General features: G+C 39.6%; 1 protein-coding gene across 2 annotated transcripts in view; it reads right to left on the bottom strand.

Annotated features, from left to right (window-relative positions):
* Positions 1–13,829, bottom strand: part of GPC5 (glypican 5) — a 769,104-nt gene that overhangs the window by 635,925 nt on the left and 119,350 nt on the right. For both annotated transcript variants that reach the window (XM_075138505.1, XM_075138510.1), the window contains exon 3: positions 9,081–9,775. In XM_075138505.1, coding sequence (XP_074994606.1) covers positions 9,081–9,775 — 695 coding nt within the window. The remainder of the gene's footprint in view (positions 1–9,080; positions 9,776–13,829) is intronic.

Below are 13,829 nucleotides of genomic sequence, written 5' to 3' on the forward strand. Positions count from 1 at the left end.
TTAAATATTGTAGCAGAGATTTTGATATTATTTGGAAAACACCAATTTTAGTTACAAAATCTGTAAAACAGCATGGGCATTTACAGTGGTAGTATATAGTGTGTGGTAGAGAGGACAAGACTACAGAAATAAGGGTAATAGTTCAGATCTCATTAAGTGCAAGCTACTGAAATATATAGCAAGGATGGATCAAACCAGAAAAGATGGGACGAGCTGTCAAACCACTAGGTATGTTTAGGTAGGAAGAAACCCTACTATTTAATGAAAACAACTTTTCACTAGTTACAAACAAGCCATAAACACTTGCTTTGTTGATTTTCGCTTTGTTTTCAAAGTTGTCCATTCTCTTTTCTGATGAATGAAGCCCAGTTTAGCCTCAGAAGAAAATCTTTTGACAGCAGCAAGGAGCTTTTCCACTTTGAAACAAAGGGGAAGTGAAATATAACACTAGAGGAATCTGAATTAGATGGAGGTCACTACTACAGTACACTTACTCCATGCTACGTTCAAAAAAATGACTGATGTATAAAAATATGCCATACTTTATTATACAAGCACCACATTTTTTCACAGCTACAGCTAGATGCATACCTATGAATGGAGAGAAATGGAAGGTGATGGTGTTCAACTGTGTGTTAGGTTAGACATCAAACCTTCCTTTAGAACACAATGATACTAGAATACAGACATGTATAAGATGAGGACTTTAAATCCAATTACTGTTCAGCAGTTTCCACAAATCAGTTTATATCGATCTTTTGAAGTAATTTAAATTCATCAATTTATCAAGTAATTTAAATTCAGCAAAGTAATGATGGCAGAGACATACGCCAAAAGCTTCAGGCAGAACTCCACAATTTTATTCCAAAGTCTGCTTTGCTGAAAATTATATATTTAATTTTTTTACTTTTTAAAAAAAAAGTATGAAATAACTATATGGCATGTTGCTCACTTGGGGTTTGTCTTTTACAAATTGGTAATGGGAATACACACTTGCTGAAAGTTAAAGGAGTACAAGGCTGAGTCCAGTTAGATAGTTTTGTGATAGGAACAATGTAATTTTCCCACAACATCAAATCTAGGTTGTATCTGTGCAATATCTAAATCAAGGCTCATCTTCCCTCCACAGTTTAGCATCAATACCTCCACTCCTCCTGAGAACAAAAGTACCTATTGTTGATACATAGCTTTGCGACCACCTCCTTTGAGAAACTCTGGGCTATCACTCTGTTGGCTTCAATTTTTATCAGGCTTTGGGACTGTATAAGGAGCAATTCATTCACTTTTGCTTTGACCAAAGAGCTGTGAAATAGACAATGTGTACTGTCCTGTGCAGACTCAGTTTTAACAGCATACCGTGGTAGTAAATACCTTGCATGGCAATGTTCATCAGCCATGAGATGAAGCCAGTGCCCACATCCTGCACTAGAAGAAGAACACCATGAACATGATAGATTCCTGCCTTGTTGTCCATGATGCCCATATGTGGGTCCTATCCCACCACAGCTACTGATTCAAAGATGGCTGGCTCCTTGGTAAGACTATTCCCCTGATGAACCCACCTTCTAAGTCATTTCACAGAATCACAGAATTGTTTAGGTTGGGAGGGACTTCTTGAGGTCATATAGTCCAACATCCCTATTCAAGCAGGGTCAGCTACAGTTGGTTGTCCAGGTTCATGTCTAGCTGGGTTTTGAATATTTCCAAGGATGAAACTCACAACCTCTCTGGGCAACCTGCTCCATGGAATTCCATGTTTTTTAATTTCTGCCCATTTCCTCTTGTCCTGTCAGTGGGCACCACTGAAAAGAGCTTGGCTCCTTCCTCCTCATTGGCTCATATCAGGTGTTTATACACATTGATGAGATTCCCCCTGAGCCTCTTCTTCTCCAGGCTGAACAGTCCCAGCTCTCTCAGCCTCTCCTTATATGAAAGATGCTCCAATCCCATAATCATCTTTGTGGCTGGACTCACTTCAGTCAGTCCCTATCTTTCTCGTACTGGGGAGCCCAGAACTGGACATAGCTCTCCAGATGTGGCCTCAACAGTGCTGAGCAGAAGGAAAGGATGACCTCCCTCAAACTGCTCGTAACACTCTGCCTAATGCAGCCCAGGATGCTGTTGGCCTTCTTTGCTTCGCAGGTGCATTTCTCATGTTCAACTTGGTGTCCACCAGGACCCCCAAGTCTTTTCTTGCAAAGCTGCTTTCCCGTCAGTCAGCCCCCAGCACGTACTGGTGCAGGGGGTTATTCCTCCCCAGGTGCAGGATTTTTCGTTTTCCTTTGTGCAACTTCATGAGATTCCCCTCTGGCAAGTTCTTCAGCCTGCCAAGGTCCCTCTGACTGGCACAACCATTTGGTGTATCAGCTACTCCTCCCAGTTTTGTATTGTCTGCAAACTTGCTGAGGGTGCACTCTGTCCCATCACCCAGGCCATTAATGAAGACATTAAACAGTATTTGGCCCAGTATCAACCCCTAAGGTACAGCACTAGTGACTTGTCTCCACCCGTACTTTGTGTCACTAATCACAATCCTCTGGCCCCAGCCACTCATCCAGTTTTCAGTCCTCCTCACCGTGCACTTTGTCAGCTTATATTTAAGGATGTTGTAGGAGACAGTCTCAAAGGCTTTAGTAAAGTCGATGTAAAGATCACCCATTGCTCTACCCATATCCTATCAAGTTGGCTGTCCTATCAAGGATATCAAGTGGGTTAAGCATGGTTTCCCCTTTGTAAATCCATGCTGATTACTCCCAATCACCTTATTGTCCAACTGTTTGGAATGTTTTCCAGGATTAGTTGCTCCATCACCTTTCCAGGGATCGAGGTGAGCCTGACTGACTTGTAGTTTTAGTCTGGAGAAGAGGAGGCTGAGGGGAGACCTCATCGCGCTCTACCACTACCTGAAGGGAGGTTGTAGCGAGGTGGGTGTTGGTCTCTTCTCCCAAGTAACTGGCGATAGGACGAGAGGAAATGGCCTCAAGTTGCGCCAAGGGAGGTTTAGACTGGACATTAGGAGAAATTTCTTTACTGAAAGAGTGGTCAGGCCTTGGAACAGGCTGCCCAGGGACGTGGTTGAGTCACCATCCCTGGAAGTATTTAAAAGACGTGTAGATGAGGCGCTTAGGGACATGGTGTAGTGGGCATGGTGGTGTTGGGTTGACGGTTGGACTCGATGATCTTAGAGGTCTTTTCCAACCTTAATGATTCTATGATTCTATGATTCTCGTTTCCTGGATCCTCCTTCTTACTCTTTTTGAAGATAGGGGTGACATTTGCTTTCCAGTCTTCCGGAACCTCTCCCAGTTGCCAAGACCATTCAAAGATAATTGACAGCTGCCTCATAATGACATCAGCTAGCTGCCTCAGCACTTGTGGGTGCTACTTGTCAGGTCCCATGAACTCACGTATGTCCAGTTTGTTTAAGTGCTCTAAGGTTAGTGCCCTAACCTTGTTCTCCTCCACTGAAGGTAAGTCTTTATTGATCCAGCCCTTCCCCCTGGTCTACAGGTCCTTGGATTTCTGAATGCCAGTCTTACTAGTAAAGACTGAGGTGAATAAGGCATTGAATACCTCAGCCTTTTCTGTGTCCTGTGTCACCAGTTCCCCTGCCCCATTCAGCAGCAGGCACACCTTTTCCTTTGTCTTACTTTTGCTGTTTATGTACTTGTAGAGTTCTTTGCTGCCTTTCCCATCACGTGCCAGATTCAACTCCAGGTCAGCCTTGGCTTTCCTAACCCTATCCCTGCAATATTGGACACCAACTCTGTACTCCTCTTGGGTCATCTGCCCCTGCTTCCACCTCTTAAACACTCCCTTTTTATAAGCCCAGTCAAGAGCTCTTTGTTTATACCATGCAGGACTCCTGATGCCTTTGCTTGATTTCCTACTTGTCAGGATAGAGTTTTCTTGAGCTTGGAAGAGGTGATCCTTGAATATCAACCAGCTCTCCTGGATCCTACTATTCTCCATGGCCATACCCCATGGGGTTTCTCCAGGCAGATCTCTGAAGAAGTTGAAATCTGGTCTCCTGAAATCCAGGGTTTTGGTCCTCCTTTTTGCACTATTTTCTCCTCTTAGGATGTTGAACTCTTACCGTCTCAAGGCTGCTCCTGACTTTCACATCCCTGACACATTCTTCCTTGTTTGTAAGTATCAAGTCCAGCAGAGCACCCTTCCTTCTTAGCACCTATGCCAGGAAGTTGATGCCAATGCACTCCAGAAATCTCCTAAATTGCTTGTTCACTGCTGTGTTGTCCTTCCAGCAGATACCAGGGTGGTTATAATTCCCCCATGATGTGTGTCCCTTCCAAATCAACATCTGAAGCAAGAAAGATTGACAGGCAGCACACTTATCTTGACTACTATCAGCAGCATAGAATATCCTCTATCCACAAGTCCTCTCATGTTTTCCCCGTTTTTGAAGAAAGTCTTTGCATAGGAGACACGATCAATCCCCTCCAGCTGAGATTTTTCACCCTCTTTACCCATTGAAAAATGAAACGATGACCTTGCCCCCTCATCACCATAAAAATGAAGGCTTTTGGATCCTGAAAACACAATGACACTGGCCTGCATCAGCCTGGCAGTGCCCTGGAAATGCTCTGGAAAGTGTCAGTGACATCTTCAGTGGTTACAGCATTCTGCACACTTGTTTCCAGCAAGAAAAGGAAGCATTATGCCTAGAGGAAGAAGGTGAAAACAGCCCAGGCAGAATAAGTAAGAAAGGGTGAACAGAGACAGGCTCAACAAGGACATTTGTCCCTTGCAGTCCTAACAGATCCTGCAGCAGAGCCCTGGCAGCAGAAGCACAATGCTACTCAAGAGCTGGTATGCTGGATGACAAGAGAACAGTGTCACACACTTTGCCACGGAAACAAGACATGAAAACAACCAGAAGGTGTCTGCTCTTAAAGGAAACAGCCACAGGTCGAGAGACAGGTTAAAAGCCCAGTGAACAAATAGTTTGTATCACGTATAATCTCAAAAATGAGAAGAATAGCTAAAGAAGAAGAAGATGCAACACATCTAAGCTACTGCATCTTTCAGATCACATGTGGTGTCTGCCCCTGGAGACTGTGGTCTGTCCTTGGTGGGGGCTCTTCTCTGAAAATCAGCAGTGTCTACATCATCCCCCCCATGGAAGCAGCGTGCTCTGGCCTGCCAGTGGGATCCTGGTGCTGGGATCAGCCTCCTCTTCTCCAGACTAAACAACCCCAGTTCCCTCAGCTGTTCCTCATAAGACCTGTGCTCCAGGCCCTTCACCAGCTTCACTGCCCTGCTCTGGACATGCTCCAGCACCTCCATGTCCTTCTTGTAGTGAGGGGCCCAAAACTGAACACAGTATTCGAGGTGCGGCCTCACCAGTGCCAAGTACAGGGGCACGATCACCTCCCTGCTCCTGCTGGCCACACTATTTCTGATACAGGCCAGGATGCTGTTGGCCTTCTTGGCCACCTGGGCACACTGCCAGCTTAACAACTACATAATATCATCTTTTTCAGATTATCTTAATAAAGAATACTGTTCTTGTTCTGTATGATGCAGCTCTCTTAAACCTCTATTACACTATATTTGCATGAGCATACACACAGTAGTCTTCTAAAAAAATTCTGTTCCAACTCCTACCAGCTAAAAAGCATAGGGTCCACTATGCACTGAGCATAAATGATACATAAATGGACATATATAGACTTCAGGAACACAGAACAGAACTGTCATTAAATATACGTCAATATATAATATATGTGAACGTATGTAAATATGTGAATAATTGCACAACCCACACATCTCCACTAGATTCTGCAGAATAGCATAGAATGATGTCCAGGTATAGAGACGATGAACAGGTGCTGCACGTATTTGTCAGTCAGTGGAGCTGTGGGAGGCAGGAATTAAAGGTGTGAATTCGAAACAGGAAGAACAAAAGGAAAGAGAAATTCCAGCTGGAGAGAGCACTGGAGATTGGCACTGCTCTGCTGACCCAAGCAGAAAAGGGAACAGGCTGTAAATTACTGGAAAAAAGAGTTTTGTAAAAGGAAGTCATGTTATATAGGCACTAGTGGTCTTTCCACATCACACAGAGCTTAAAGTATGAATATACATTAGATTTAAATAGAGATATCCATGTCACGTTAGAAAAAAATCCTTTACATATAGTTATTTACACAAACATACACATGATTAGATAATGAGCTGTAAAAATACATGTATCACTAAGCAGGATACCCTGTTGACTCTCATATTAACATTTGCATATGTATATATCATACCTCCAAATATTTAAAGATTTTTTTTTCTTTGTCTGCTTCTTTAAAACTCATAAAAGTACTTACTGTGATGAAATTCACATTTAAAACTGCAGAGACTGCTGTGTGCCTAAGTGAGCCATTATTTGCTGGCTCATAATCATCTTTTCTGTGTCTGTTAGAATCACTGATGCATTAATTGCTTATCAAAATTTGAAACAGTTCATGAGTCACTCTGAAGAAAAAATAAATAAATATTAATGAGACAATTTCAACAGAATTCATGTCCTCTGCCTCTTAAAGCTGAAAGACTGTATTTATTACATGTCAGAATTAGGTCTTGATACCTCAGGTATGGGCAAATATGAAATATACTCAAGCCATACTCAGCAAATCAGAACTGACTGACTAGATCACCATGTTTCAAGGGATCATGGCATCATCAGTCTTATTTGACCAAATTATAGATCAAAGAGAGAAAGGGCTGGTCAATTATAACATTGAGATTAAGTGAAAGATACGTCTAAATGCATAGGTCTGATGCAGATTGAGTGAAAAATGAAATATTTAGTTTTTAAAGTCTGGAAGTGATTCTATATGAGGAGATCTTAACACAACAGAGGTAAACACTTGATCTTCAAACAAACACACTGGCACAAAATATTACATAAGAAGTTTTAGTATTCCTTACATCGTATGAGGGAAGGGGAGAAGGAAGGCATAGAGCTTTCAGGAATATCAAAATAAAGCATTTAATCTGGATCAATCTGAAATTTTCATTAAGCCAAAAGACTGGGTGGAGGGCTCTTAATCCATTTAATTGTTTACTAAAGTTGATTGAAATATACCGTTTTGGAGAATGAAAACTTCCATTTTGAAAACATGAGTGTGCTCAGAAGTTTTAAGTCTGGGCCAATGCTGGTTCAGTGTAGAAAATTCAAGTCTAAAACTTTTCAAACTAAATGACCCAGGATGAAACAGGAAATGGAAGGCCTTCGCTTGAGCCTTTACTTTCTTATTCTAGAGTGTTCCTGAAAATTGTAGGCAAAAAAGATCCCCCAAAAATCTGAGGAGGAACAGGGACTATCCCTAAAAGGCGCCTGTAGCTCTGAAACATATTAGGAATTAGACAGATACCAGTGAGCCACTTTTGAGCCAAACTGTTAGTGAAAAACCTTTTCAAAAAAAATCACAGTTTTTCTCAAGGAAGTTCAGCAGCAGGAGATTCTGGCTAACGTCGCTGGCTAGTATAAAGCAGATAAAATGGGAAATTCATAGAAATAGGCAATTTCCTGTTACTCACTGACTACAAGCAGGATTTTAATAGACTGTGGGTCTTAGTAAGAAACGAAGAATCCTCTATTTGTTATATTAGGTCAAGTTGTTTATTGGGAGAGGTCATATCAGCTGCTTAGCAGAAGACGCTGCTTCAACTTCAGCTAGTCACGTAAAGAGGCAGGTTGTGGTAGTCCTAGAAGTATTACTGCACCTCAGCTGATGCCACACCACAGGGACACCCAGGCACAAACAGATCTGTTACCCTGTAAAACTAAAGGCATCTCCCCAGATCAAGATATTCGACCCAGCTTTAAACACAGAATATGTCACTGTCAGTGAAGTCTGCATGTAAGAATACACAGAAAAATATAATTACAAAATGTATCGTGGATTACATATAACATAGGAAGAATTAAAATTTTGCTACTTACATCACCTTCATAAATTTGCAGATATACTAACTTTCTTTCTAATGTGTAGCTAAATAATGTGTATTTTCCTTAACGGTATCTTAAAATTCTTCACTTCATGGATTCACAGCTAACGTAGCTCTCACATAACTTGCTTTTTCTCTTAAGTATATGTAACGGAGGATTTAGTTCATGTTACAAATGAACTGTGATACTTTCTCTGAAACCTACAAAAACCTTATGCAAGTAATATAGCAAAGCCATAGGTTCTCTAAGGCCACTGGTATCTAAAGGAAGGATTGTTTAAATTTATCTTTATGTACATGTAGAAACATGTAGTGAAACATGTAGTGAATGATGATGCCATGATCCCTACACTACATGTAGAAACATGTAGTGAATGTGTAGTCAATGAAGTGATTAAACAATTTACTTATGTTCATGAAAAATATTTTTTTGTGCTAACAATCATTCCCAGTATGTCGTATAACAAGTTTTCAATCTGCAAACAAATATTATTGCTGAGATTTAACACTCTCATTTACACTAACGTCAGATTATTATTCAATTCTGTTTTTATAGAATATTTGTGGAATTAGTTTTTCACCAGATAATTTACTTTCCTCTCATTAATATTTTAAGCTTCCAAAGTTAATGACACATTCCATTGTTCACCCTTGTTCAGTAGAACTTAACAGATGCAGTTGTAAAGTCAAACCTAAAGCTATTCAGTGCATCTACTGAAAATGTCAACTTCTAAATAAAAAGAGTGAAGGAATAGAAGTTTCCATTGGTTTGTGCAAAAAAAATTTTCACTCAGCAAAATTTTCAAAAAAACTGTGGTTTCATGGGAAATGGGAAAAGATAAATTCTACACAAGAATTATTTTCATTTTGAAAAGCTTTTACTGTAAAAATGTTGAATCTCCACTTGATGTTAAACTTGTGAATAGAATATGGGAAATTAGCAGGTCATGTGCATGATTAAAATAAAAACTGGCAGTGCTGGAAAAACGCATTGTCGAATAAAGCTGAACTTGGATACAAATGTGTTCATCGCCATAAAAACGGCCAAGTAAGTAATACCTGTGTTACTTTTCTTAGTGTCATGTTTGCACCAAGGGTAGATAAGAACAGCTTCTTACCTGCTCCGATAATTCTGGCCCATTGATACGAGCCTGCACAAGAGCGTCATTAACAAGTGAATGAAAGTTTAGAAGCACGTGCTCAATGTCGTATGTTCCACTCATGGCACTTGAGAGCTCCTCCAGGGACTGAATATAGCCCCGCCAATGAAGGTCAACTTCTGCCACGTTAGCTAAGCAGCCTCGGATGACGTTGAGGCAGTAGCCCATGCAGGGCTTACTTAAAGTCAGCCCTTGGCAATGGGGACAGTACTGCATTCTCAGTAAAGCTCTGCTGCAGTCTTTAGAGAAATGCAGATGATCTGTTGTATTGATCACTTCAATCCCCAAATTCAGAGCCTGCAGGAAAGTCCGGCTGGGTAACAGTGATCTTCCCATTTGTCCTATGGCCTTTTTGGGAACGTTACCAAAGGGCCTGATGGCTCTTCTCGCCATTCGGAGGCACTCCGCATATTCCAGTGAAATGTCAGTCAGACCAGGGTTAATCACGTGGTTGTAGACTACTGGGAAGAGGGTGTCAAAAAATCTGTTGACAAATTCCTCTGTGCTGATGTCTGTGCCAAATATGAAGAGTCCAACATCTGTGAAAAACTCCTGAACACATGTAGTAGCCTCAGCAGCCATGTTTCTATATGCATTGCAGAAAAGTGTGCTCGTGTAATTCTCAGCCAATCTGATAAGCATTTCAAAGGTTTCTGCAATAAAAAAAAAAGCTCATGATTTTTAAGTTTTAAAAAATAAGAAATTAGTGTAAGAACTTAAAACAATTACATCAGGGTATCTTACATTTATCCCAAATGCATTTTTGCATTAGAATTTATGAAGAGACAGACTTCTCACAAACTCTGTGACAACTGTCTTTTGTATATAGGCAAACACCTTACAAGTAATGCTACAACACAATTAATAATCCATATGTTTTCTTGGCAGGATACATTAAATACAGTCTAAAAAAAATACAAAAGGTAATCGACTGCAAGCTGAGTTATTAAGTTACAAAATAAAACAAAGCCCTACTGTATCTGTCTACGGATTTACATACATTAGCACCCTCATCTCACGACTCATTCTGCAAGTTGCAATAGAAAGTTAACCGTTCTCAGTCACTCCACTTCAAGTCATTGCTCTTACCATCCTAAATGGATGGGCAAAAGTAACACTAAACAATTTAAACAACCCTACCATTCCATTAAAACTTTAACTTTTAAAAGATCAAACAGTTTTGTCCTCTTGTCTTCCAAAGGAAGGAGATGTACCAAACACACATGAGAACGTGCTTTCAAACAATGCTGTTTGGTCTGGCAACTGCTATGGTCAAGCAAAGTGCTGGAACGTGCAGAATTGCTCTCCTCGGGCACCCTCTCTAAGCCTCAAGATCTGCATAACCGGTAAAGCCTGAATGGATAAACAGGTTTCGTTTCATGTGTTAGGTGCCAATTCTTAAGTACACTGAGTAGTTTTTAATAAAACAGTTAAAGTATACTGGAGAAGTATTCTCTCCTGACTTGATCTGTGATTTGCAGGTAAGGAAAAATATTGGTTTTCAAAACAGAAAAAGAGTGTTTGCATTGAGGAATTTCCTAGATCTGCCTGAGAAGATCACTTCATGGAAGGCAAAGGAGCAATACATACATCAAAAGGAAACTTACCTTAGGCTTCAGAATCAAAATACATAGAAACACATATTACAAGTATTAACCCATTTTATCCACTGGATGGCTGTGATTCAGTAACTTTATTTTATTCATTCAAGATTTACAAGTTTTCATGTATTTATTTTTTCACTTTTTTTTTTAATGGGACTCTATAGAAATAAAGTGAGGAAAAGCATGAAGTACAATTAATACTGTCCAAATAATGATGTTAAAAATAGGCAGAATCAAATAGAGTCAAATTATGTCAGGCAATTACTGAAGCAAACTGAAGTCTGATGTTAAGTCACTGACTGAAAGGAATAGTAGAAAACTCAGAATAATTTTAATATAATAACCAAGACTGGCTTCACATCTTTAATATATATCTATGCATAAGAATAAATGTCTTATATTCTGATAAAAACCTTGTTCAGGTCAGTGAAATGATTCTCACGGACTTCAGTGGGTTTGAAATCGCACGCGTTGTGAAAAGATCACAAAGAAGACATATTAAACTAATCTGCTTGTACTTTCTATGCATGCTTTGTTTTCTCCAATAAAAATGAGATACATGCTTATAAATCAGTGATTAACCTCTATTCCTCTGCTACCTATTATCTATTAACACTTTCATATTTCACACCACCCTTAAGACTGATTTTGCTCTCTCTCTCTTTTCCATTCCTCTAACATTCACATAAGTGAGAAAAAAAGTGTTGACTGTCCACAGTAAAGAGTAGGAAAGTGCATCCCATTTGTCTTTTTTTTTCCATTACTATGGCACATACATATGTGCATCTCTCCTAAAGTGAATTTCACTATAATCATTCATACGTGCCAAATATCACAACGATTCAGCAAAGGGTTTGATTTCTTTCAAAAGTCAGACTCCTAAAGTCAGGACCCTGCACGGAGCTAGGCTCCCACCGACGGAGACCTGTTCAATACAGAAAAGCCTCTTCAGTTTATCCCACAAGCTGACACGCAGAAGTGCCAGCTGAGTAACTCTGTAGACCACAGCTGCCTGCATCACCACCGGCTCTGTGACTTTTCTCAACCTCAGCACCTCATGCCAGATTGTACCTCAGACACCTGCACTGCACCCCATGTCTGTGGGTGCGCACACGTGTATGGGAGACCCACGTCCTTCTGGAGCAGCAGATGAGACACAACATATCAGATAGGCCACGTTAAATTGATCAAGATGCCCACTTTACGGAGACTGAACTGAGGATGAGATCTCCAGCAGCTATAAAGGCAGTTTGGACACTTAGCTCACATGGAGGCACATATACATGGACAGCCAAATTACAGCCCTAAATATCCTCCTGTACATTATGTCTCATTTTTATTGGAGGGAGCAAGGAATGCAAAGAAAGTACAATCCTACTATGGAGGCTTTATTTAGTTGCCTAAGAGTGTTTAGAACCATTTTCAATGGTAGATGCCATTAATCTGCCTGTTCAGAAGGCCGTTGGTATCCCGCAGGTCCTGTGTCACATCTGCAGGCTTTGTGCGGATGCTCTGCATTTAAAATGGCCCTAGATGGCTGTGCCTAGACAACTGAACTAAATTCTAGATACCCAGTTATCACTGACTCAAGAACCCTTCATATAAAAGCTTGGAGCAGCCAGAATAACAAAGACAAAAATTTAAGTCAAATTGATTCTTGGTTTAGATAGTTTTAAAATAATAAAGCGTGAAGAATATTAAAGCCTCCTAGGAAAAGGGCTATTTTTGTAACTGTAGATTCAGTCTTCTACACAAATTTTGCCAATGCTTCAGACGAAATTTGTTAAAGTAGGTGATGTTAGTAAAATAATGATGTTATAATAATCTCTTTAGAATGACATGAATAAGGTTTTTATGACCCTTCTCAATTTTTTATTATTACTTTTTCCTAGATGAAAACCATAAAGTATGGGATCTAAAATGTCTGTTACAATCTATGGCTGCAGTTTCCTATTACCAAGAGCACAAATATTACATGAACAAATAAATCATGCTGCACATGGATAATCAATAGATTTTACAATGTGGGCTAAACAATAACAAACCTTCAAGATTGAATTACATTGCTAGTGCCCCAGCAACCCACAGATGAATGAGTACAATAATCAATTGCATGACTTATTGACTATTTGTGCTTTTCTAAACAGCATGTGATAATACTGGCCACTTGTGTTTACGATTCTGCATCATGCTGTTTAATTGTCATTTCAGGATTTCTTACAAAATTTGTTAATCAGGTTTATTCTACCGCCAAAGCTATTCCAGAGATTTGTTTTGCTCTCAGACAGCTTGAAGAATGACAGAAGCAAAGCAGACCTATGTTTACTTTCAATATTGAACAGCTCCTGTGAACACCTTATGATGACAATCTATGTCATTTACAACACTTTCAGAGACTTCAATGACAAATCAAGTTATGCTGGTTCAATACTGCAAACGTTATCATAGATTTAACAATGTGTTTCTCTCTCTTTTAAGTCTACAGGCCCAGACTAACATCATCAGTCTTAATTATTCAGCCACATAAAAGAAGCAGTGAGTTTTCAATCAGTATAAATCCAATACATATAAAAGACATTTTAAATGTAACTAAGATGAGCCAGACAAGCTCTTTTTATTGTTATTAAATGAGTTTTTAATCTGCAGGCTCAGTGCCTGTTATCTCCATCCTTTATGAGACCTTTGTAGTAACCACTATACAGTATCCTACAGATTCCTTCTGCAGCACTGCTGTGAATAATGTCTAGCGTTTACCATGGGTGGACATGTCAAGTTTATTTTCCTTTGGCTAAACTTAGAATTATGATTTGTACACTAAGTCAAAAATCAGGGCTGTCAATATATTAACCCATTAATTTTTTGAAAAAACAGTAGTATCTCTCTCCCTTGTTAAGAAGGAACAAAATACAAGGCTAGAAAAAAATGTAGATGAGCACTTTTTTGTTTTATGTCTTTCATTTATTCAGCTGATTCTTCCTATCAGTACATATATCCATTTTTTGTTGATAATAGTGTATTTAACAAAGTGATCACAAAGTGATGTACAATAACTATCAGGTCATTGCTTTAAAAGATTTGCAATCTTTCATTCACTTCCTTTAAC

This window comes from Calonectris borealis, chromosome 1, assembly GCF_964195595.1.
Source record: "Calonectris borealis chromosome 1, bCalBor7.hap1.2, whole genome shotgun sequence".
NCBI lineage: Eukaryota > Metazoa > Chordata > Aves > Procellariiformes > Procellariidae > Calonectris > Calonectris borealis.